Source organism: Limanda limanda, chromosome 8 (assembly GCF_963576545.1).
Source record: "Limanda limanda chromosome 8, fLimLim1.1, whole genome shotgun sequence".
In the NCBI taxonomy this organism is placed as follows: Eukaryota; Metazoa; Chordata; class Actinopteri; order Pleuronectiformes; family Pleuronectidae; genus Limanda; species Limanda limanda.
Genome location: NC_083643.1, coordinates 4,863,047 through 4,888,839, shown reverse-complemented (window position 1 = coordinate 4,888,839; position 25,793 = coordinate 4,863,047). Strand labels below are relative to the sequence as shown.

The following is a 25,793-nucleotide window of genomic DNA, read 5'->3' as shown; positions in this document are numbered from 1 at the left end:
AGGAGGAGGAGAAACATCTGCATCTCTGATAAATCCTCTCAGGTCAAACAGCGCCCTCCGGAGGCTCATGCGTTTTCTACATCCCAAAAATAAAAATAAAGGGATGGAGGCTGATGAAACAGTTCAAAGGATTATCTCAGTTTTATCTGCACAAACAAACGTGTGTATTTAACGAGGTCAGAATAAAGCGACATTATTTCATATTATTAAGCATCTTTAATATCTACTCAGACACAAGTGGTTTAGTATGAATTCACAGTTTTTAAAGTCTTCGACATCACACGTTAGTGGGAGGAATAATCCAGGTGTTAGTCAGATCCTCAGAATCACAACCTGGTGTCACAGCAACAGAGTCAATGTGATGACACGGAGGTAAGATGAATATTATACTAAATGTTGAGAATAAGTGAAAATATTCCAAGATTTAAAGTTGTAATCTTATGTTAATAAAGTCATAATTTTACGTGAATTAAGTTGTAATATTTCAGGAAAATAAATACATTTTACAAATAAAAATCTTAATTTTACAAGAATAAAGCAATAATATTACAAGAAACTCAAGACTAAAAGCATCATATGAGGAAAAAAACAATTTTATGAGAAAAATAAATCATAATGTTTTTAAATGATTTCAGAGAAAAAAACCATCAGATTCTCCTGCTGCTTATTTTCTAGATGATTTCTTTTTCTTTAGATATGACTATTTTCTTGTTAATTATAACTTTTCTCATAAAATTGACTTTCTGAATAAACCACAACTAGTCTTGTAAATATTCTTCTTCTGAAAATATATATTTTTTTTATCTTTAACATGATCCTAATAATCCTTCGTATATTGCATAGAAACCTCAACAATATAAATTCTGCTGTCATGAGTGGTCACAAAAATTGCACAAATAATAAAATACAAAATCTGCATGAGTCATTTGCTAATCAAGCAAAATTCCATTGAGCTGAATTAGAGTTTGAACACTTGTGTCTGTGTAACTTTTAATCCCGAGCGGTCTTGAGGTCGCTCGTCCAGTCGCTCCCCGCCCGGTCACAGTTTGCTGCTCAGCTGAGGGGGGGGGGAGGTGTGCGCCCGGTCACAGTTTGCTGCTCAGCTGAGGGGGGGTGTGCGCCTGGTCCGTGCCCGGGAACCCCCCCTCGAAGGCGGCGTTCAGGACCTGGTCCAGGTTCGCAGCCGTGACGAAGTCCAGGTCGGCTCGGACGTTGGCTGGAAGCTCGTCCAGGTCCTTCTGGTTGCGCAGCGGCAGGATGACACGCTTCACCCCCGCCCTGTAGGCCGCCAGGATCTTGTCCTTGATCCCGCCCACCTGAGAACAGACAGGCCAATCCGGTCAAACGTGTGTGTCCGAGGTTCGACTCCTTGTGTTGAATGTGATCACTCACCGGCAGCACCAGCCCTCTGAGCGTGATCTCTCCCGTCATGGCAACGTCGGATCTGACCAGGCGGCCGCTGAACAGCGAGGCCAGGCAGGTTACTATGGTAACACCAGCGGAAGGGCCGTCCTTGGTGACAGCTCCGGCAGGAAAGTGGAGGTGGATGTCGGTTCCTTCTAGAGGATCTGGCCCCCCCACCACTGTTCAAACACACAATGTGCTCTCATTTGAATTCGCCTCCATCTGTATCTCTATTATAGCATGTACTCCATTTACATCAGTGTGTGTGTGTGTGTGTGTGTGTGTGTGTGTGTGTGTGTGTGTGTGTGTGTGTGTGTGTGTGTGTGTGTGTGTGTGTGTGTGTGTGTGTGTGTGTGTCTGTGTTTGTCTGTGTTTGTGTGTGTGGGAACTCACAGTTGGTGAGCTGGTAGGTTTTGGCGTTGGCCCGGAGCCAGCTGATGGCCAGGTGGGCGGACTCTTTCATCACGTCTCCCAGCTGACCGGTCAGAGTCAGCTGACCCTCGCCCTCCATCCGACTGGCCTCCACAAACATGATCTCCCCCCCGAGCGGCGTCCAGGCCAAACCCAGAGCGACACCGGGCAGGATGAACCGCTCCGACACCTTCCCAACCACACACACACACACACACACACACACACACACACACACACACACACACACACACACAGACACACACATTTCAACATCTGCAAAACTGTATTTGGGGGAATAATCGGGAGAACGATTCAGGAATGAAGTGAAACATGAAGCCGACGTGACCCGAGAGAGACGTGAGATGAAAATGCATGAGGCAGAGTGAGTGATGAGTCGACGGAGGTGAAGAGAGGAGAAGAGAATCATATCACATTCCACATTGTACTGTTCGATGACAGCTGGAGCGGCTGCTGGACTTGACCCCACCCACCTCCATCTCAAACAGCGGAGGGCCCAGGATGTCTGTCAGGGCGATGTGGTCGATCACAATGGGCATCTCTGGGGGGGCCGCCGCCTTGTCTGAAAACACACACACACACACACACACACACACACAGACACACACACACACACACAAAGACAAACACAATGTGAGCGTGTGGTTACTAATGGGAGATATGAGGAAAACACATCTCCAGTGGTGTCATTGTGAAACGGCTGTAGGTCAGAGATCTGACCCCTGAGGTCAGAGAGTTCAGCAGCTGCAGCAGCACACAGTGTCAAACAGCTGGAGGGCGTCGCCACAGCGTCCAATCACAGAGCGACACGTCGTCACCAAACCAGGAAGTGGCAGAAAAACAGCCACCCGGTCATCACAGGTCATGTGACACACAGCCTCACTAGATCCTGGGGGGGAAAAAACCTGGATCTGCCGTCTTAAACAAATCCAAATGTGAAAGTGTTCTTCTCTGGCCGGTTCTCCGTCCTCACACCAGGTTCCAATGAAACCGGCTCATTAGTCGATGGAGACGCCAGAATAAACCTGGTTCTGTTTTCTATGTTTCTGGACTCGAGTGAACTAAAGATGTTCAAAGGAAAACGGTCCCAAAACAAATCCATCAAAATCCAGGAGAGCAAGTTTTATTTTTCCAACTTTGTTTAACATTGTGTGATCTTTCTGACACGTTCACTAATTCCCCAGCGAATAATTAATGGATCTGGTAGATTTAAGGGATTAAGAATTATAAGTGTGTCGCCGACCCCCACCCCATTTGATATGGTACTGAATTTGGTACTCAACCTGACCCAGGAATAGTGGGCTGATCAGTTGAGCATGTAGAGACGCAGACAGCAAACAACTTATATTACATCCCCCTTCTTTATCTAATTTATTTTATTTTATTTATTTGTATTACCTTATTATTTTGTTATTGTTTATTTATTTATCTATTTCTGTATGTTGTGTTATCTAAAACCGATCTGTTATATTATACTGTTGTTAAAATGTTTGAAGATCTCTGGGATGGGGGGGATGGGCATGGGGTTATACAAAATGAAAATGAAACTGCCTTTGAATGTATTGTCTACTGCAAATGTGAAATCAATAAAAATGTTTATAAAAAAAAGAAAAAAAGAAAAAGAATTATAAGTTTGTGAACTTCCTGATTCACTTTAAGAGGATTGTTGTTCCTGGGCTGAGGTGTGTGTTCTACTGGGAGACTTTCTAGATTTCAGTAGTGAAGATTAAAAGTTGTAATCTTATGTTAATAAAGTCGTAATATTACGAGAATTAAGTTGTAATATTACGAGAGTTAAGTTGTAATATTTCTCAAAAATAAATACATTTTACAAATAAAATCCTAATTTTACAAGAATAAAGCAATAACATTACAAGAAAGACAAGACTAAAAGCATCATATGAGAAAAATAAATCATCATTTTTTAAGAACAAAGTGATTTCAGAGAAAAACAACATCAGATTCTCCTGCTGCTCATTTTCTAGATAATTTATTTTTCTTGAGCTATTACGACTCTTTTCTTGTTAATTGTAACTTTTCTCATAAAATGTACGTTTTCGTTGAACTATTCTTGTAAATAAGAGAGAGAAAGAGCGAGAGAGAGATGACTACAGCGGAGCCTGGAAAATCAGCTGTTTACACACACACACACACACACACACACACACACACACACACACACACACACACACACACACACACACACACACACGATGACGTTATGCAAAGATGCACAGAAAAAACAAATATGGAGACGTACATAAACACAGAGCGTCTCCATGGAAACATGCAAAGCTCAGCTCTGGTCTCTTCGGCCTCTTCCTCTTTCATTTCTCTCGAACCACAGTTTCATGGTTCAAACAGCAACAAGATCTGCTGTTTTCATCACAATCACCGGGAGACAGGATCTAATCTCGTGGGAATCCGACAGACAAATAAACAAACCTGGGCTTTTGCTTCCAGTATGAAAAGCAGATGAGGAGGAGTTAATGTATAAAGAGCCCGTCCCTGAATACAAGCTGCTGCCAGGAGCTTTATTTTCTACTGGGGAGCAGCTGGCTGCACATTTTCCAGCTCATTACTCCGCCACTGAAACATCATGTTGTGCTTACGAGGATCCGAGGTCCCGCAGCGGAGATATTAAACTGTTTTCTAATGACGCCACTTGAATTACACACACGTAAACAGGCCCAACGTCACTTTATAAATCCACACTCATTAAAGTGCCATGTTGAATAAGCCACGTTCTTCTTTCTGCCCCTTTATTGATTTCCATTGCGACTCACTAGCACCACCCTGTGTCAAGCAGCTGTAATTGTCTGTGCTGGACTGACAGGAACAGGAGAGACGGCACATTACCTCACCGCCGACTCTCTGGTCACCAGATAAAAAGTTGAATAATCTCATTTTGGAGTCTTATGTCTTGTGATCACTTCAACAAAGTCTTATCTGGAACCTGAGTATTCCTTAATGTCAGAAAACCTCTCCTGAACATAGATTGTGACCTTTGACCTCCTGTGTCTGTGTTGCTTCTTGTGCAAAATAAGAAACAATCTTTGAATCTATTGTTAAACAAACGTATAGATAAACATGCTCCAGCTATAACAGAACCACAATGTTTGACAGATGAGTTGGTGACTTTGATCAGGAACTGCTCCGTTTGTTTATCTCTACACTTTCTTTCCTCAGATCTTTTTCCAGAACTCTACTGGTTTCTTTTTATGCGTTTCTCTGAACTCCAGCCTGCTCTTTAGGTTTTTGTTTTTCTCTTGTGGTCGTTGAGTATCTCTGAAGTTCAGGGTGGTGATGTTTCCTCTCCTTCTTTGACAGGGAATCGTTTTCTGCTCAGACACAGGACATGTGATCCTCGATGGGACGGAGAAAACCCGACTCAGGGCGGCTGCAGTTCAACCACAGACTCACCTCCGTGCTCTGAAGGCCCCTCTGGGACCGAAGCTTCTGTCTTGGCCACTCTGTGACCTTCAGCGACCTTCACGGCCACGGCGCGGCAGATGGCTCCGATCTTCCTCTCCAGGGAACGCACACCTGCCTCTCTCGTGTACCTACGACAAACACAGACACACAAACATACAACAGAGTGATTGGTGTGTATCTCTGCCACGACAGGGTCTATTGGAACAAACCTGGAATCTATATAAACGTAACAGATTTCTGCAGAGGTGTAAACGTCAGTGCAGATGTTACTAGCTGAGGGTAAATGAAAATGAAACACAAATAAAATATACACACTGGTTTCAGACAGCAGTTCCAAACCCTTCACTTTACTGAGGTGTGAATTGAATTGGAAATAGATAAAACTGCCAATTTGAACATGAATGGATGATAAATTTGCAGATATTTCCATGAAAATATTTCATTGTGGGTTTTTTTGAGTTTCAGTTACAATTCAATCTGTTATTATGTCTCAAAAGTTCATTTCCAACCACACAGCAAGACTGAATGTTTGTTTCTACTACATGTAATAATAATGATTTAATAAACTCAGTTTTCTTTTCTACAGAAGTCATGATAAACTCAATCACATCGGTGCTGGTGAACAGTGTGAACTGTGACTCTTGATGTGGATCTGAATCAGACTCATCAGGCATCATGAGAGGACAACATGGCAAAAAGAAAATAGAAATCACTGCAAAACCAAAGTCTGCTTCATGTAGCAGCTGGACACTGGTTCCTGAATCTGCTGAATCATTACTGGTCATTTTAAAGAGCAGCCAGTGGAGCAGGGAGCGTCCCCCCCCCCCCCCCCCCCCCGCAGGACGAGCATCCAGCTGTCGGCTTTTGGCTGTTTCTATAGTAACCAGACCTGAGGGTGTTAGAGAGAAGCAGGTCGACAGAAAACAAGACGCTCATCATCCGACAGAGCAGAGGCATCAGCAAACGTTTCCATCAGGCTGTGTAGTGGAGTGTTCACTGAATTCATGAAGATCACCGGGAAAATCACACTGAGGACTTCAATGTAATGTGAGAAAAACATTTAAAACCAATATAGACCTCATTAAAGTTCATCTCTCCATTTCTCTCTCATTGAGATCAGCTCCTTCAATGTACCTGATTATCAAAATCCATCAATTATTCCCTGGGAAAATCAATGAAAATGTCATAAAAATTCACATCTCAAAATGTAAAAGAGATTTAAAATAAAAAATTAATGAATTCTTTCAATTTCTATTCTTTTTACCAGTTACCATGGAAATCTGTTGGTTGGTTTCTGTGTAATCCTGCAGACAAACAGAAATTCAGCTGCTTGCGGGTTTTTTTAAGATCAATGTGAGAGTTTCTCCTGTTCAACAGTTTAACAACTTGGCAATAAAAGCTTTCTAACAAATTTTCTCCACCTCTCCAGAGACCCTGTGATTGGGGAAAGGGCCTCAGACGATTGGACCTCAGACGATTCGCCTCTAGGACCCTGAGGCGTGCAGGCAAGATTTTAGCCGAACCCTCCCACCCGGGTCACAAACTCTTTGAGGTTCTTCCCTCGGGCAGGAGGCAGCGGGCCATCAGGACCAAAACCTCCCGCCACAAGACCAGCTTCTTCCCGACTGCAGTGGGCCTTATCAACAAGGCCCGGGACCCCCACCTGACTCGGACTTTTATTCCACCCCCACACCTCTAGGATGTGTTAAATTAACACATTATATCATATCATATTATATTATACTGCATTACATTGCATATTGCAATCTGACACTGTTCACTGTTTTGCATTTAGCATTTAGCATTTCACTTTTTACTTCACTTTCTATATCTTTTATATATTTTTATTCAGAAATGTTTATGTCAAAATAAATGTTACTTGGTATAAATATTGGTAAAAAGTGAGTTAATAAGAAGTAAACAGTGAGTAAATATATACTGGTTTCCTATTTTTTATTGCTCTCCTATGTATGTTGTATTTATTGCGTTTTTATGTTTCTATGTTCATTGTTTGCACCAATAACCAGAGCAAATTCCTTGTATGTGTAAACGTACTTGGCAATAAAATACTTCTGATTCTGATCTGACAGAGTCGTCAACAGTGGTTGCTACTTCTTCGTGAAGCTGCTTTTATCATTATCATCTCTCCGTGTTGCCTCTGGTTTCTCAGAGCTGCTACACATGCAGCTTGAACGCACTTCCCTGCCAACTCTGCATGAGATCCAGAGGACGCCACTGATTATTCGGCTCCACTTAAATCGCTCCTCTCAAGCTTCCTAATTCATCCTCATACAAATATTCCTAGAGTCCAGAGGAGCCAGGCGTCCAAAGGCCACTGTGCCCTGCCAAATCCCATATCTGCATAAAACAACCTCAGATATTTCATTTTTGGTTTTTGTAGCGATTAATCAAATGAGATATTGCATCAAGTGAACCTCAGAGGGCTCGAGTCAGAGATTTAGTTTCCTCCTGCATCCAGGAGTCTAGGCCAAACCAAGCTCATCAGCGCCTGGGTCCAGAGGCATATTTCACACAAAGTCAGAAGTGGTATCAAGGTTTTTACTGTATAATAATCACAGCAAACAACATGAATAAATGTTTTTCCCCAAATATTAAAATGTTCCTTTATCAACCTGGAAAAACAGTTTTGAGTGAGCGGTCTGTCATCGTCAGTTCCTGCAGATCAAACCACGAGTAAGAACGAAGGATAAGTGAAAAGTTGACTTTGAGCTCTTCTACAGTTACTCACCTGCTGATTATAGCCTGCGTGGTGTCCTGTGGAATCTGCAGCTGCTGAGGTGTTAATCCGTGCTGATCCAGCTGGTTCCGGATCAGGTGACGATGAGCTATCTCCACCTTCTCCTCCTGAGTGTAGCCTGAAACAATACACAGGGGGAAATCAGAGAAGAAGATCCAGAGATGTGTTCATTCTTTATTCTACACATCTCCTCACCTAAATCTGGCACCTGTTTTACCCACAATGCAACTGGACCATCGACAGTTTAATCCATAGATTGGATATGAAAATGGTCGAAGGATTCAGGTCCAGAAAGTGAAGCCACTGAAGTTTCTGAAACATATATTCCCTCAAATGACCAGCAGAGGGCGACTCCATGGTTGTTTAGATAGATAGATAGATAGATAGATAGATAGATAGATAGATAGATAGATAGATAGATAGATAGATAGATAGATAGATAGATAGATAGATAGATAGATAGATAGATAGATAGATAGATAGATAGATAGATAGATAGATAGATAGATAGATAGATAGATAGATAGATAGATAGATAGATAGATAGATAGATAGATAGATAGATAGATAGATAGATAGATAGATAGATAGATAGATAGATAGATAGATAGATAGATAGATAGATAGATAGATAGATAGATAGATAGATAGATAGATAGATAGATAGATAGATAGATAGATAGATAGATAGATAGATAGATAGATAGATAGATAGATAGATAGATAGATAGATAGATAGATAGATAGATAGATAGATAGATAGATAGATAGATAGATAGATAGATAGATAGATAGATAGATAGATAGATAGATAGATAGATAGATAGATAGATAGATAGATAGATAGATAGATAGATAGATAGATAGATAGATAGATAGATAACTTTATTCATCCCCGAAGGGAAATTAAGTCATCATAGCAGCCGGTATATTTGAATACAATAAAATACAATACAATAGAATAAAATAAAAAAATATTGAGGTAGAAAGAATAAAAACAGAAACACAAGATAAATAGGTAGATAAGGTGCAGTGGCAAGATGATGGTAATAGTACTGATGATATGATGGTAATGTTATTGTTAGACAGTATATAAAAATAGCACAGTATATATAGTATATAATATAACATAATATATATTTATATATGATAGTAATTATACCAATATAATAGCAGTATATAGTAATAATAATGGCAGCAACAGTATATATAATAATAATAGTAAATATATAGAATACATATATATAGAATTATATAGAATCCTATGAGAGAATGGCTCTGATTCTCATTTTATAACGTCAGTAAACATTTTAGTTTAAGTCTCAATCTATAATTTCAAGTCTTCTTGACTCCAGGATGATGTTCACGTAGATGATGCATGGATACAGAGTGATTGACAGCTTGTACCGTCCAATAGGTGCAGGTCACAGATGTAAAGTTCTCAGTCAGGCTCCTACTTCTGGTTTCAATGAACCGAGAAGACTCTGGACAAATCAGCGGCTCAGACACCAGGAGGTGAAAGCAAGGTGAGCAGCCACTGGGTTCCCTCAGATCTGAGTTACTTAGTAGCAGCTGTAGACTTGAGTGCCAAGAGATGAGGAGCAGAGGTCTGGTGATCTGCCTTCTCTCTCTCTCACTTCACACTCCCCCTTTTCAAAAGTCGTATATTTCATCCCCCATCGACAATTCATCAGACCCAACACAAGTCCCAGCGGAACAACAAGAAGACTTTCTCTTCAGTGTAAGCAGCTGTGCTTCCCAACACCTGCACAGAGACGTTGACAAGTGGTCTCCTCAGGTCTGGAGGCTTGAAGCGTGTCAACTCGGTTCTTTGCTGCACATCTTCACTCAGTCTCATCAATAAAGGCTTAATGCGTAAAAATGATATTTTCTTTGTTACCTTAACCTAATAAATCAAGTTAACCCATCACCTCAAACGTTAAGTGTAGAAGTAAGATGATCTCTCAGCTCAGGTCAGTATAGGTGGAGCTTGCCCCACGTTTCACAGCTAAATTCTGTTGTGAGAAGTTAAAGTGGGAAGATCTACTCTCAGATCCATATCAGTCTCAGAGGAGCAACGCCAGGGCAATGCCCACAGCTTCAAACGTTATATTTCATTTTAAAAATCCTCAGTTGAGTCTGAAATCTGCCAGAAGACTTTTACAATTACTTAAGAAAAGCGATCTGCAAACCTCAAGACCAGGAAAAACAAAGCCAAGGTCAAAACAGTTGAGCTTAACCTTGTCAAAACATTCAGATAAAAAATGTGAGAACTGGATTAAAATGTCACATCCATCAGAATCTTAATCTAGATACACAGAAGGGTCAGTGAATCTATTTGATATGTTTGACCTGAACCTGAACCCACCTGGAACCTGCAGCACCTCCATCCGGTCCAGCAGGGCGGGGGGGATGGTTGCCGTGGTGTTTGCCGTGGCGATGAAGAGAACTTGGGAGAGGTCGAAAGCCACGTTGAGGTAATGGTCTGTGAAGCTGTGATTCTGCTCCGGATCCAGGACCTGGGGAAACAGACAGAGTTTGGTTTCAGTTCCTCACACTAAATCAAACTTAGATGGAGAATTGAAGAAACTGAAGAACATCAAAGGAGTAATGAGTCCTTATTAGCCAAGGGGGAGGTTCTCATCAGAGAGTTGAAAAGCTTGGAAGACAACTGACACGACTCCAGACGGAAGAAGAGCAGACTCACCTCCAGCAGAGCAGCAGCAGGGTCACCCTGGAGACTCTTCCCCAGTTTGTCCACCTCATCCAACAGGAAGACAGGATTATTTACAGCCACCGTCTTCAAGCCGTTGATGATGCGACCGGGCATGCTCCCTACGTACGTACGTCTGGAGACAGAGGCAGGAAATAAACTGCTGAGGTCTGGAGTCAAACAAGCTAAAGGCTCCGAAAGTACAGAACCGTATTCAATAGCTAAAAGCAAAACAAATATAAGCAGATAAATATAATGTCAAGGTGACGCCTCAGTGATAGAACAGTGAATAAGACTTGAATGGTCATGCTGCTACGCATCACAGAAAGAGGCACAAGAAAGACTGCAGACCTCCGCCATGCCACCTGAAATTCAATCAGGCTGCACCAGATTCCACACACTCATGGATATCGGTCCCCTGAATGTACCTGATTGTTTAAATCAAGAAAAATTAAACTGATTGTTTAAATCAAGAAAAATTAAAAATTTCCTGGGAAACCAGGGAAAAATACTATTCTTATCATCTAAAAATGTTTAAAACAGGGGAAATTTAATGGGTTCCTTCTTGGTCCATGTTAAATCAATCAAATTTAATATGTATAGTCCATATTCACAAATCACTATTTGTCTCATAGGACTTAACAAGATGCAACATCCTCTGTTCTCAACCCTCAGCAAGAGTCAGGAAAAACTACTAGAACAAAACCTTCTTAACAGGGAAACTAGATTCTGCGTATAACTTAACACGTCAACAAAATAAATATATATATCAGGTAGGGTTGCAAAGGGGCGGAAAGTTTCCGGTAAATTTCCGGAAACTTTCCGGAAACTTTCCACGGGAATATTGAGCTCGGGAATATTGGGAATTTTGAAAAACAACAACTATGCAAATCAAACGCTGAGCAATAAAAACATCAATCAAAACCATATTTTAAAGATGTATGGAATGCAGCACACGCTGCACGTTGAGTTTCAACCCTCCACTGTGCATTCTCCCATCACATGCACAGATAACTCCCAGCATGCTTCACTCTACAGCAGGGCTATTGAGGCCTGCTGTAGTGTGCAGGACTAGTCAGGTAAGTTTCGATGATATTACTGGGGAAAATATATTAGCATGCTGATTGAGGATTGTTCATCTGTTCATCTAGCCTATTTCCATTCATTTATCCATCAATTGTAAAATATTTTTACAGACTATTCCAATTGTTTGGCTAACTATTTATATCTCTGGCCTTGCATTAGTGTTTTTTTACAAACTTTTGTCTCATCTTATTCTACAGAATAATGCCACGTGCACTATCTCATGTGTGGAGACATTTCACCTCATCCAATGTAGAAGGAAAGGCTGTGAACATTTGCAAATACTGTGCAAAGACCTATGTTAAGAATGACACAACGATGCAGAAGCATATAGTCAAGGGCCCAAAGTTTCCTCAGATCATAATCAGCTCAAATCAGCCTATGACACAACAAAATGTTTATATTTATGTCTGTATATGACAAGGTAAATACAGTGAGTATAAATTACCCACAACAATTCCAGTTTATTCCCGTTAATTCCCGGTAATTCCCGGTAATTCCCGTTAATTCCCGTTAATTCCCATGGAAAGTTTCCAACTTTACATATTCCCGGAATTTTGCAACCCTAATATCAGGTCAATTTTGCGAAATCCTGCTGACAAATGAAGAGAATAGAATGTTCTTCCTCATGGAAAATCTGTTCAGTGGTTAATCCTGCAGACAACAAACAAGTGGTAATTTAACCTCCATGTCACAGTTAATGCTTGAACACAGGCTCTGAAATATCGGAATCAGTTGGCCTCCAGCAGCTCAGTGTGAGGTCCAAATGAATCCATGTGAGAACGGAGCAGGTCATCACCTCACGAGCTGGTTCCCAGAAGGTGAGAGTACGTCCCGTTGTGTTGTACGTGTGAAACAGAAACTCGGTGACAAATCACAGCTCCTGAGGTTAAAATATAAAATCAACCACAAATCTTCCAGAAGTGAGCCTCTTTCAAAGAATTGTTTCAGTTCATCTTTATCACTTGCCCCCCCCAGCCCCACCCCGTTGCTATGTCGGACACATGTTTCTCATCTGAGAGCGATGTTTATTCTTCACACACACGCACACAGACACACACTGTCAATCTGACCATAACACCATTTACTAATAAAAAGTGGTCAGACACATGTTTTTGATGGACTGTTTAGAGGCCAGCTGAGACTTAACTGCAGAACTGTAATCATTTCTCTTACCAACTCACCTTACAGGAGATAGTGTGTGTGCGTGCGTGCGTGCGTGTGGAAGGATCGAACCAACGACCTTCTACTTGTGGACGTTTAGTTCAAATGTTCCGTCCATGTGTAGCCTATTAATTCTGAAACCCAGTTTATTCTTGTTGGGAGACGAGAGACGGCTCAGGTGTGAACTGCAGCCTGATGCTCTTCTATGGGCATTGATGGGGCGTTTGTCAAAGCTTATTTGGAACTTACGAAGACCTGGAGTTCATCAATATAAGAACACAGATGCTAACAATTCTGCAGTTTGAGAATGCACCAAGTTTCTTAGAAAACTTGAGAACCGATTTAAGAGAATTCTTCTGGAAAAATTGGTGAATGAGGCCCAATATCTGTTTCTGTGTTCAGATGTGTCCACCAATATGTCATTAAGTGTCACTCTGTATTTATTACTGTAGGAACAGCGCTTTCATTTCGCCAAATGTTTGATCAAATATCAAATGGCATGACAAAAGCAAAACCAGCAGAACATCTGATATTTTCGGAAAATCTTTAAGACTGTCAAAAATACCCAACTTCTGCACGTTTGATGTCATTGCCTAAGTTGAGATGTGAGAAGGTTTGTGGAAAACTCGTCTCCCCAGTGACACACTCAGTCACATACTGTGTCCGCACGAAAGTCCCGGGTTTGAATCCCCTGGTGGGAAAGTCGTACTTGCCAAAAACCTAGAAATGATCGCATGAAAAATCTAAATGCTCACAAGCTACTTCCATCCTAATAATTCTCCTTGGGGTTTTCTTGTCTTTCTTATTTTCTGTCAGTGTGATTGTGATCGTGTTTGACTTGTTATCTAAAGATTTTACCACAAGCGTTCATGTTGAACTCAGCGGCAGAGAGTCCTGCGTTCGACTCCACCATCAAAACAGCAGCTGATGTGGGACACTGATATACCCTGTGCTTCAATTGTCCGTGTCCTGAGACTAACTTAATATATTTCCTTCTGCTAATGACAAAAGGAAGCACCATCAAATTCGATAAAGATAAACTAAAACACTTATCCAAAACATCTGCTGCTCCAGACCCTCCTGTGGAGTCGCTCGGAGCCTACCTGTGTCCTCGGATGTCCGACTGGTCACAGACGCCTCCTAAAGCGATGCGGTGAAACTCTCGGCCCAGAGTCCTGGCAATGGAGCGCCCCACACTGGTCTTACCGACTCCTGGGGGCCCCACAAAGCATAGAATGGGGCCCTGGAGGCAAAACAGCAGATACACATGTGAGGCATGAAATAAATAGCTTCATATAACACATAAGATTTGCCTTTCTATATGTTTAATAGGCTGCAGCACCTTGAGGGAAGTCTTGAGTTGCCTGACAGCCAGGTACTCCAGCACACGCCTCTTCAGCTTCTCCATGGCATAGTGGTCGTTGTCCAGCAGAGTGCGAGCAGACCGGATGTCCAGGCAGTCTGAGGAGGTGCGAGTCGGGGGAAAGAAAAAAGGGAGAAAGCATTAAAGTTAGCGTCGGTGAAGACAGAGAGACGAGGAGAAATTTACTGCAACTCGAGAAAATTTGACAGAAGATTGGACAGTAGAAAGTGAGAGTTTACTACCAGGTGGAGCGTTAGAAACTAGCAGCTGCAGCTAATAATGAAAAAACACAAAGCACACACACGCACCAGAGAAGATGAAAGATGTTTCTCCCAAACCGATAAATAAAAGCACTTAAGGTTTATCTCAGCTCATAATTTGTTTATAACCTCCGACCCTGCCACTGAATAGACTTTTCCCTGGAGAGAGGCACCTGCAGGTCTTTAGCAATTTGTCTACAAAGTAAAATTGTATTATTTTTTGCCACAATTCTTTGTTTGGTGTCGATGCTGGTGGCAGATTTCTTTCTTAAAATATAAAAACAACCGCCACTGCAACAAAGCACATGTTTATTCAAGCACTGAGCTCTAAACATTACAAAAGCCGAGTGTGTTCTCAAGTTCATGGTTCTCGAGATGTGCGATACATAGAATCATAATATTATGAATTAAATTGGGAGTCAACTTAAGCGATGAACATCTTAAAGGAACAGCTCATTGATCATAAACAGTTAATATTCAAATGGTTTCAAAAGCCCCAGCAGTACTTTAAGTAAATTACTGCATCTGATTGACTGAAGTATTTAACACAGTTATTGCAACACTTTCTCAGTCACCACATGTCAAACATTACTCAAAATTAAAACATGAAGCATTCCTCTGAATATGAAATCAATCTTTTGACAGCAGCAAAGCAATAAAGCTGTGGTTCAAAGTAGCTAAAGAGTACAGAGACATTTTTGACCTCCCGACCTGGACCTTTCAAAAGGTCACCTTAATTTACCTTTGGTGTTTTTGCTCCACGGCAGCTCAACCATCAGATCCAAGTAGTTTCTGGTCAGGGCAGACTCAGGCATGGACTGAGGCATCTTTTTCAATCTGAAAACCAGATGACAAGGATAGATTTGAACATCTGGGCCTGTTGTTTCTGGCTCCTCGGGGGAAATCACACAAAAACAGACACTTTCTGTGTTTATTTTAGACTAAACCACATGAGAGCGGTGATTTAAAAGATCAAAAGTGCTAAATACAGTTCAGAAAGCTTTCAAATGTTGGATTCTTACTAATGTTTGACTTTTCTTCTTAGAAAAAGGGATCTCAATTTAATTCAATAAAACTGGTTCTGCATGAAGTACACAAAATCAGCTGCAAATGTCTTTGACTGCGTTTACATCTGCTATGAAAATGTGTCTTGTATCCAGATTCTTTTTACATTTTACTCGATTGTAGGGGTGCAACGATTAGTCGACGTCGTCGACAAAAATCGATGACCAAAATAGTCGGTGACGAATTTACTAGTCGATGAATCGTTGGTGACGTCATAGCGCGTGTTTCTCGTGCCGCGCAGCGGAACTAAACGTCGTTTTACCGGAGGTGCTGATGAAAGCACCTGAGGAGTGAGCCATCTCGCTCCCTTCTTATCTCTGAAAGTCGCGCATGTGCAATAGCGACAAAACACGGTCCAATGTCGGCGTCCGCTGCCGCGCGCAGTCGCGCACCAGGAAGTAAAAAGTTCGGGAGAACTTCACCCGTAACATGGCCCGATAAAAACTACCTGCAGTATCTGTACAGCGGACCTGCTCTCCATGGAAGCAGGACACGCGCATGTGAGGAGGAGGAGTCACGTGTGACTTCGTAACGGAGACGATGCGGACTCGCCTCTGTCAGATGTTATATATAAACATAATATATAAGTTATATATACACGTATATACCTGCGCGCAGGATTCTAGCATCCATTACAAAAATATGGTTTAAACTTTTTATTAACGAGTTTAAAAGCGGAATATTATCCTATTGCCTGACAAACGTCTTGTTTTAATCAAAATGATTTAGTCTGAAGAAGACTGTAGTTTCGTTTGTTGATGTTTTTATTAATGTTATTTTCCCTGTCCTTTTTTGTTAACACGAAAAATGGATACTTGAATTTTAATTTATTTTTAGTACCAGCACTTGGCCTGTTCTTGGTTCACAGTAAAAAGGGAAACTTTAATTTAAATTAATATTTTTTATTAGCACTTTGCCTGTCCTTGGTTTTAAATGAACAAAAACTTGATTTTTCTTTGCTTTTGTGTCAACAGTACCCTTATATGCAGCAAAGTTTATTAAAAGACATTTTTGTTAATGAAGTCACAATCTTTATTGCCTTTATTTTCAGTCATCACATGCCTTGAACAACCTCAAGCTAAATTTAAAAGCTGCTTGCTAAATAATAGCAATTGAGAATTTGTGTCATTCATAATCCGATTAGTCGATTAATCGTTTCAATAATCGGTGACTAATCGACTATCAGAATAGTCGTTAGTTGCAGCCCTACTCGATTGCATTTACATCTGGCATTAATGTGCGTCTGCAGCCTGAGATCTGATCGCTCGCTGTCCCAAACATACAAGTAGAAGAACCGAGGAAGACGGAGGTCATGCGTGAAGCTGTGTTTTTGTGCCTGCTTGCTTTCTGATTGGTCCAATTCTTAACTGCTGTCATGGGTGTTGTGAAAAACGTGCACACTAAGAAGAGCACCGGTTCGTGTTTGTTTTCACTACTGGCTGCTGCTGCCGCCTCACTGGTTTGGAGCAGTTGCACAATCTTACTTGTCACAACATCCATTTACACCTTTCATATGGAGTTTTGTGCAAAACTACTTTTAATTGTAAGTATAGACTTTATATAAGGATGGACAACGTGTCTCCACTCCAATTCAAATATCCCAGACACGGGATATTTTTGTAATAAGCATCAGTTTGATTAAAAACTACTTTAAAATGACAGAAGCCAATTTTGAAAAAGACGTGTTTAGATTGGTCAATTTCATATCTGCGGACAGGGAGTTTGCGACCTATACCGCCGCCAGCCACCAGGGGGCGATATAACTGAGCTCATGTCATGTCTTCTATCTTTGACTAGAGTCCTGAGGGCTGTGTGTTTGAAGAATATGAAATAAATCTTACTTACTCATAGTAAGTTATAAGATTTAGGTTAAAAAAAAAGAAAGCTCACCTCTTGAGCTCTTTCAGACAAACTCTGAGAGCAGCCTCAGGCATGTTCGCCGCATGAATCTTCCTCTCCAGGACCGAGGTGTCATCTCCATCATCTTCATCCTCCTCATCCACATTGAACTGCCGGCCTGGCAACACACCACCTTTACGCACCGATAACACCTGATTGGACGATGAGAGATCATGAGGTATATACTGTGCACACACACACACACAAACACATAGTCTGAACTCAAAGAACCACAAACGTCAGTTACCCTCTTCTCATTATCAGGACTCTTCTTCCTGGTCTTCTGCAGTAGATTCAGTGCGTCTATCTGTCTGGTCAACATGGACAGAGCCATCTTAAAACGGTCCTCCAGGCTCACCGCATCCAAGACCTTCACAGCGCAAGACGGCAAATAGAGCACCGGTCATTTATGTTGGGAAATCAACACTTTAGTGGAATTATTTCACTGACACACACATCGAAGTGTCACCTCACCTCTAGTTTCTCCTTGTTTGACGTTCGGATCATGGAGGCGACCACATCAGGCAGCGTTTCCCTGGGCAGACTGTCCAGCAGACGCCTGAACTTAGCCACCACTGGAACGGACATGTCCAGCATTCCTAACAACTACACACACACACAAACACACACACACAGTGGAGAAACAGTGGAACTTGATCTGACACAATTAAGCCAGTGAGTAGTTGCTACAATCCATCACCAGTTGAGTCCATATTGGAAAAGGTTAACTTTGCCTGTTTCTTGTTACTTTGACAAATTTCAAGATTCAAAAGTTCCATTGAGAGTTTTCCAGGAACACGCCCAGTGGGAGTGAGATCAGCTTCATCATGAACAGAGAACGCAAAGACAGACATCAAGCCTTAAATGCAATTTGATTCATTTGCTGAATGAAGAATAAACTTGTTTTTGCTTAAGAACTTAAAGTTTGACAAAGTCCAGGTGCTGCAACCTGCAAAACCAGAGAGAAGAAACAAGACAGGGTGGTATTTGAAAGTATTGTCTGTTGTTGACTTGAAACAAGCTCATTTACAACGTGTTTTAAATATCCGCAGATATCTTCCCACAAGGCACGTTCACGGACCCTGGGACACACGATCGTGCAGCTAAGTCCACTTGCTCAGCCACTTCCAGGACATTTAGGCTTAAAACAAAGTGTAACTGACGCCGTTTCGAGTCGTTTATAAATGTCGGGGCTTGCTGCGACTTGGACGACACCACACGAGCAGTATTGGAGGCTTGCTGAGTTTTTTCCGTTGTTTTATTACGCCTGAAGTCTTGGTCAACGTTGACTTTCAGTTGCACACCTGAAGTTTGTCAAACAGCAGCTTGACACAACACAGCAATAGACTGTGAATAAAAACAGCACTACTGCGAAAATGTGTTGTGATGAAACTAAGATCTTATAAACGCTGTGAGAAAGAAAACAAAACAAAACAAAAACATGAAGCCAACGCTTAAATATAGTGGAGACAGGATCACGAGCTGCTCCTCTGCCTCTGAGCGACAACAGCTTGGCATGAAGGAGAGGAAATGAGCTCCCAGGGTGGCTGTCTGCAGCTGAAGCTCAGCAGACACTGGGTGATGCAACAATATAATGAGGTGTTCTGACATAACTTATTTAGCTAATATTTGTCAAGCGCTGCTCTTCTCAGCCGGACAGAAGCACTAAGCTCACACTCCATCTTCACTCAAACTGTTTTATTGGAATCAAAACGTAATAAAGTAGAGAAGCCGGCTGGACTTAGAAGGTAATCTGCCTTTTGGTCACTTCCCAAAGGTTTTCATGTACCAACCTGCAGGCAGCTGAGAGAACAAGCAGACAGGCCCTTTGCCTAAATTAGCGTTTGTGTTTGGCTCATTGAGTGTTTAACTTCAAAATTGTTTATCTTCTACATCTAACAGAGTCACATAGCTGCCAGGCTCACGTGTCAACACTCCTCCCCCCCGCAGTCGCTTTTTTAAGATCTGTGATCCTTACTGACTTCATGCTGGGACCTTCAGGAATCCAAATGATGGAAATCCTTCAGAGAGCCAAAGAGCTTTAATCCCTACAACTCAGTGAAAAGAAAGAATTCTCACGACAGAGCTTCGAGTTCAGCCATCAGAAATTGCAGGAAAAAGTTAATTTATCTTTTTAAGGGCGCAAAACATAATTAAAAAAAAACCATAAATGACGTGAAATCAGGCTAATGAGAGTAAATGGTCTGATATCAAATGACTTGCTAAAAAAAGTCTTATAACACAGTTAGTAATAGTGACTTGTATTAAGACCCTGAGGCAGTGTTGGAATTTCAAACTTTTTAACTATAGTCTGTGTCTGACTGAACTCTTAACAATAAAGATAGGAACAGTTTTAGCTAGATATTATGCTTCATACAAATGATTTGAATGAATAACTGTTGCTGCTTAGGGTTAATAACGAATCTTTTTACTTGTTCTAATACTTAACTTTTTGATATTAAAGCGTAATTCCCTCAGGTTCATTAAACTCACACAGAGATCCAGGAACTGTTCCTTCTGGGGCAAAGTCAGTATGACATTGTATGGGTTAAGTTGTTGCGAAGGTTTACACAGTCAGGTTTGTTTTGATATAGCTGAAACATAATATTCTTTGCTTCGCTGGACAACAATTTTGCCCCACCTTGCATCTGTCGTTCAAGGACTTTTATGAAGTTAACAGGTTGCCTAGCAACTATAGCGTCATTGGGAGTGTCTTCCTTTTCACTTCCGTATACCAAATGCCAGGAGGATGGATTACGCCTGCGCACTTCCGAGGAGGAGGAACGAAGATCTGCTGCTATAAAATAGACAGATGCCGGATGTTCGTGGCGCTCTGATACAACTAGTGTACTGGACCCATTGCTTTGCTGTAACTTGTTCATTGCTTTCCTAAATAAATTCTTGATTGAACAAACCGAGTTCGGCTCTACTTCTCTTAAAGGATAAAAGAACACGCTTTAACAGCAGAGAACTTTCCCTGAGGAAGTGAAATACAGTTCACAGCAAAACAACTGAAGAGCTTTGAGTCGTCAAGACAATAAAAACGCTAAATAAATACAGACCATTTACCATTTACAGCAAAAAGTGATTAGAAGCCTGAATTAATTTGTGTTTAACTAAGTGCAACCAAAGTCAAAAGTGATATTCCATTTCTTATTTACGTTTGATTTAGAGCCCAAACTTCCACATATAGATATTTGCCCATTCCAATATAAGGGAGTGAAAAATTCAAATAGTGATATAAAAACCAAGAGATGTGATTATCAAACTTATTATAAAGAAATGATAGATATTTTGCGAATAAGCATAAACGTTATAATAAATAATAATAAATAAATAACTGACGGGTGCAGAGAGCCTGGTATTTAAACTCTGTGGGGTTGTTATCAAGTCTATTGAATTCATTTTGTTTGTCAGTAATGAGTCCAAAATATAATTTAATTTATCTATTTATTCACTGTTTTCTTCCCTACATCTGATAAGACTAACAATCGATAATAATAATGAACCTTTTAAAAACTCATCTGTCACACACAGACATACCTGTACAGCCGTCTGGTAGAATTTCTCAGACAGCTCCCCCAGCTCCCCATCACCACTGGTGACCCCCTGTGATGCTGGTGTCGTGTACTGCTCCAGTTTATCCAACTGCTCCACCTGCAATTGTATTAATGAGAGACCTCTGCGTTTTTAATCTTAAATATTACCTCCAAAAAAAAGGAACTAAGACATAAAGTGCAATGACATGTAGAAATAGTTTGTATAATTAATTTGAGGGCAAACACAGAGAAAACCTACGCAGGAAACATTAACATCCTCTCTGATATCAGTTAAATGAATTCGCTGGAGCGACTTTCACTAGATGAGCAAATACTGATTTATACTAGTGATGGGGGAAAAATCGATTCTGTTCAGTATCGCGATATTTTGCGCCCGCGATACTATCGATACTGTAGCACAAAGTATTGCAATTTTTTTTTTTTTTTTTTATATTTTTTAAAATTATATATTGCCCCTGGCTGGCAAAGCATGACGAGGAGAGTTTCAGAGTTTAAAAGATACTTAGTGTGTATGCTGAAAGGATGTTCTCCACTGCAGGAGATATAGTAACGGCCCAGAGGAGCACTTTAACATATGAGCATGTTGACCAACTCCTTTTTCTGAACAAAAATGCCAATATTCCCAAATGAATTTAACATTTTGTGTCATGACCTTGCAGCCAACTGGACTGGACTCTAGTAGTACATATTTGATTATTTTTCTCAATTTGATTGAAGCTCTAGGTTACTCTTATTTATATGATTATTCTCAGGTTTATGTTACTCCATTATGTATGCTTTATGTTACTGTATTGTATTTAAATAATTGTAAGTTATGTGCTGGGAGCTCAGCGTTCATGTGAGAGGTCTCCTATTCAGAAAATAATTACAAAAGGTCCTGAATGTTCAAGGACAAAGTTTTTGCACGACCCTTTCTTAGCTTTTGCACTTCAGTTAATGTGTAGAAGACAATGTTGTTCACAGAATTATATGTGACATTTGAAGTGAGTTGAGCAGTCTTATTTTCCAAATTTTTTGTAATGCCTTTGAATAATATGGGGGACATGAATCGCAATATATCACAGAATCGAATCGCAATACTTGCAGAATTGCAATACTATTGAATCGTGGCCCAAATATCGCAATACTATTGAATCGTCACATTTTTGCCAATTCCCACCCCTAATTTATACTGACTTCACAAAGCAGGATGTCATCTGTCATTTAAAAAAAAATCAATCTCCAATCAATATAATTAGATTTAATTCAATTTAATCAATTCAATGTCTGATCTCACACACCCACAACCTCATGAAGCAGTTTACAAACGTACTAATATCACTGAAAGAGTTCAGTGAAACTCGTGAATATAATGTTAATCTCCAAATGTTTGAAATCCTCTGATTCGTGAGACCAAGTCTGATAAGTGTTTACCTCTGCCAGGACGAAGGGTCTCTCCTTCAGCAGACCTGTCACACTGAAGCGGCACAGCCCGGTGATGAGGAGGGTGAAGTGGGGCTTGGGCCAGTTGCTGCCCACCACCTGCACCGCGATCCCCGCCGTTCCAATCCTACACGGAGACAGAGCGGAGTCAGAGCGCGTTAGACACGGGAGGGAAGTGTGAGAGACGACTCTCTTAAAGATAATCCCAACCACAGATGTATGTAAAGGTAGACGACATGAAAGCTCCTCACACGTGAACCCTGAACATCTGGGTCGACCCCAGTGAGGCCATAACCCTCCATGTTAACTGATGGAAATGGATCAAACTGTAAAAAACTATTCACACCAAATCTCCAGTTAACCTCACACCAACCTGAATGCTTTGGGATTTGAGTTGGAAAGGCCCTCCTTCCTGAGAGAGGACAGTGAAAACCCACTTCTTCCCACTTCCATCTGCATAACCCTCGTCTGCCTGCAGCGTTCACAGCTTCCAGGAGATCTTAACTTCTCTGGTGCTTAAACAGACTTCCAGGGAAAGAAGCTGGACTGACATGCAGTGTCTGGGGCCTCAGTGATATCTGCATTGATGCAACATCTGATGGGAAGACTTGCTGGTTTCAGCCAGTCAAGCTTTTTGTATTTTACTGGGCCAGTAGTTTATTCTAAGGTGAGTAAAAAGCGGTGGATATATTACAAGCACGACTAACGTGAGTGGTTCATGTGAAACAAACCGATGCAGATTCATGAAATGATTGTGTGAGACATTTAACATGGGAAGCTGGCAGCATGGAGCAGGTCACCGACTGAGCAGGAGATCGGCGGCTTGAACATGTCAGGTGGTGCAACTAAATACTACTGGTATATATTATCCTACAATTTATTTGAAGTTAAATCTTTGGCCTCCAATGAGAGGGTGCACTGCCTAAGCCATTATATATTGGCGGTTGTGTTTTGTATAAACAATAATCTAGGATTTTTTAGTTCTATCGACCAAATATTCAGTATCTTACTCATCCAAATTTACATTTTAAGACGGAAAAATAATAACACAAATACAAAAACTAATGCTTCATTAGACTGTGGACTATAGTGGATCCCATCTTGATGCTGGATCGTGATCCTGCTGGCTGCTGACCAGAGACTATGATTGCAGCAGGACTGCTTGACAAATAGTATTGAAAAATGTTTACCCTCATCGATGCTGCTAAAAACTTTAATCCTGATGATGTTTTCCTACACTTGACATCTGTTGCACTTCTGTCCGTCCTGGGAGAGGGATCCTCACATGTGGCTCTCTGAGGTTTCTACGTATTTTCACCTGTTAAAAGGGTTTTTAGTAGTTTTTCCTGACTCCTGCTGAGGGTAAAGGACAGAGGATGTCACACCATGTTAGAGCCCTATGAGACGAATTGTGGTTTGTGAATATGGGCTACTATACAAATAAAATTTGATTGATTGATTACCATAACTATTTAAATTATATTCAGACAGGGGTCAGTCACCAGGGTCACAGGGGTCAATCACCAGGGTCACAGGGGTCAGTCACAGGGGTCAGTCAACAGGGTCACAGGGGTCAGTCACCAGGGACACAGGGGTCAGTCTCCACAGGTACGTTCATCCAAGACGGAGAAGGCTCATTTTAAATCAAGGACACGTGTAATGAGTGAAAAGTTGAATAACAAACATGATATTCATCTATTCCACTTATATCTCCAAGTTATATGTCTTAAAGAGCCAGATGGACAATGACCACCTCTGACACTGAACCTGCATAACTCAGAGGAAACGCTGTGTCGCAAAGACAAACAGTTTCTAACTAGGGTCAAAGGTCAAAGTCCACAGCTCTGTGACCGCGGGGCCGTTTGTGAACTGTAGACTTCTCTAGAACTCGGGAACAACACACATTATGTAACCTGTGCATGTCCCAAACACACAACTGAGTCTAATGTTGACTAGTTGTTTTTAAGAAGCAGAGTAAATAATCTGAAAGTAGACAAGACACCTGACCGGTTACATCCGGGCCCGCACCACCAGGCTCAGAGACAGTTTCATCCCCCAGGCCATAAGACTTTTAAACTCCTGAACTGCAATAACTCCACCAAACCAGCACCCTGGAATATTTGCATATTTGCACCAGCACCATAACAAGCCTATTTGAACATTTGCACTACTGCACAATTGAACATTCACCTGTAAGGATATATATTTAGATGTATATATTTTATTTTCTATTTTAAATTTTTGATATTCTATTTCATTGTTATTCTATTTTATTCTTTTTTTATTCTATTTTATACTTGAGCATTGCTTAAAGAGAGTGTGTGACCCAAGCATTTCAATGACAGTGACTACTTCATGTTATCTCTGTTCATTTGACAATAAAAATCTTGAATCTTGAATCTGTGATCCAGATGTTTAAATGGATCTGCTTCACAGGAGAAGAGCAGATGTTAGAGAGGAGAGTCCACGAACACAACATTATCTTTAAACACGTTTTCTCTCCTGTCAATCAATCATCACCCTCTGTGTTTTTGCATGTAGGTGACTTCTCTTGGCCTCACGTTGAGGTTCCTGCACGTCTAACTTTGCTCACACACCCCCCTAACACAACAACAAAGTCACAGGTTCGAGTCTCCGTGGCAGCTGCAGGAGTGTGTTACTTGTGCAGCGGGGGCAGGTCGTCGGTGTCGTGCTCCGGGTCCCGGGTGTTGGGGATCAGGCCGATGATGGTGCTCTTCAGCGAGGTTCCTCTCAGGAGCCGCTGGCTGACCAGGTGCATGTTCCGGGGGGAGGCCACGCTGACTCGGACCGTGGAGCCGGGCAGCAGCACTCCCTCGTGGGTCAGCAGCAGCGGGAGGCGGCTCGGGATCCGGATCTCATCGCTGGAGGTCATTGTGTGATGTTGTTGTTTTTTAATTACAACACAAGCCCCTGGTTTGCAGGAGGAGAACACACACACACACACAGCTGAGAGGGGACTGTCACACAAGCGGGGCAGATGTAAACACAGCACTTCCGGGTTGTAGTTTCGAAGTAAAAGTCTCCCCGGCGACTTTAACTCGTGAATAATCAGCAGAGATCCAGTAGAACACGTCTTCAGAGAGAATCAAACATGTTTCTGCTGTTTCTCGATCCTCTCTCGTTGTTATTCGCTCCAGATATCAACAGTTTTACACTTTATTCCTTCTTCTGCTTCCTCTTGTTTGTACGGTAAGCGCCGAGGGACAAACTGCAT

General features: G+C 41.4%; 1 protein-coding gene across 1 annotated transcript; it reads right to left on the bottom strand.

The window, feature by feature from the left end:
- Nucleotides 1-117: 117 nt before the first annotated feature.
- Nucleotides 118-25,742, bottom strand: lonp2 (lon peptidase 2, peroxisomal). The gene is made up of 17 exons (XM_061076109.1): nucleotides 25,219-25,742; nucleotides 22,550-22,685; nucleotides 21,120-21,233; nucleotides 18,051-18,182; nucleotides 17,824-17,946; nucleotides 17,568-17,728; nucleotides 15,355-15,449; nucleotides 14,332-14,450; nucleotides 14,093-14,232; nucleotides 10,737-10,878; nucleotides 10,398-10,548; nucleotides 8,021-8,147; nucleotides 5,260-5,399; nucleotides 2,310-2,398; nucleotides 1,798-2,005; nucleotides 1,393-1,583; nucleotides 118-1,316 (listed from the first exon to the last, which is right to left on the bottom strand). Exons 1-17 carry the CDS (start codon nucleotides 25,449-25,451, stop codon nucleotides 1,086-1,088), a joined length of 2,532 nt encoding a protein of 843 aa, XP_060932092.1. The 5' UTR covers nucleotides 25,452-25,742; the 3' UTR covers nucleotides 118-1,085.
- Nucleotides 25,743-25,793: the final 51 nt, after the last annotated feature.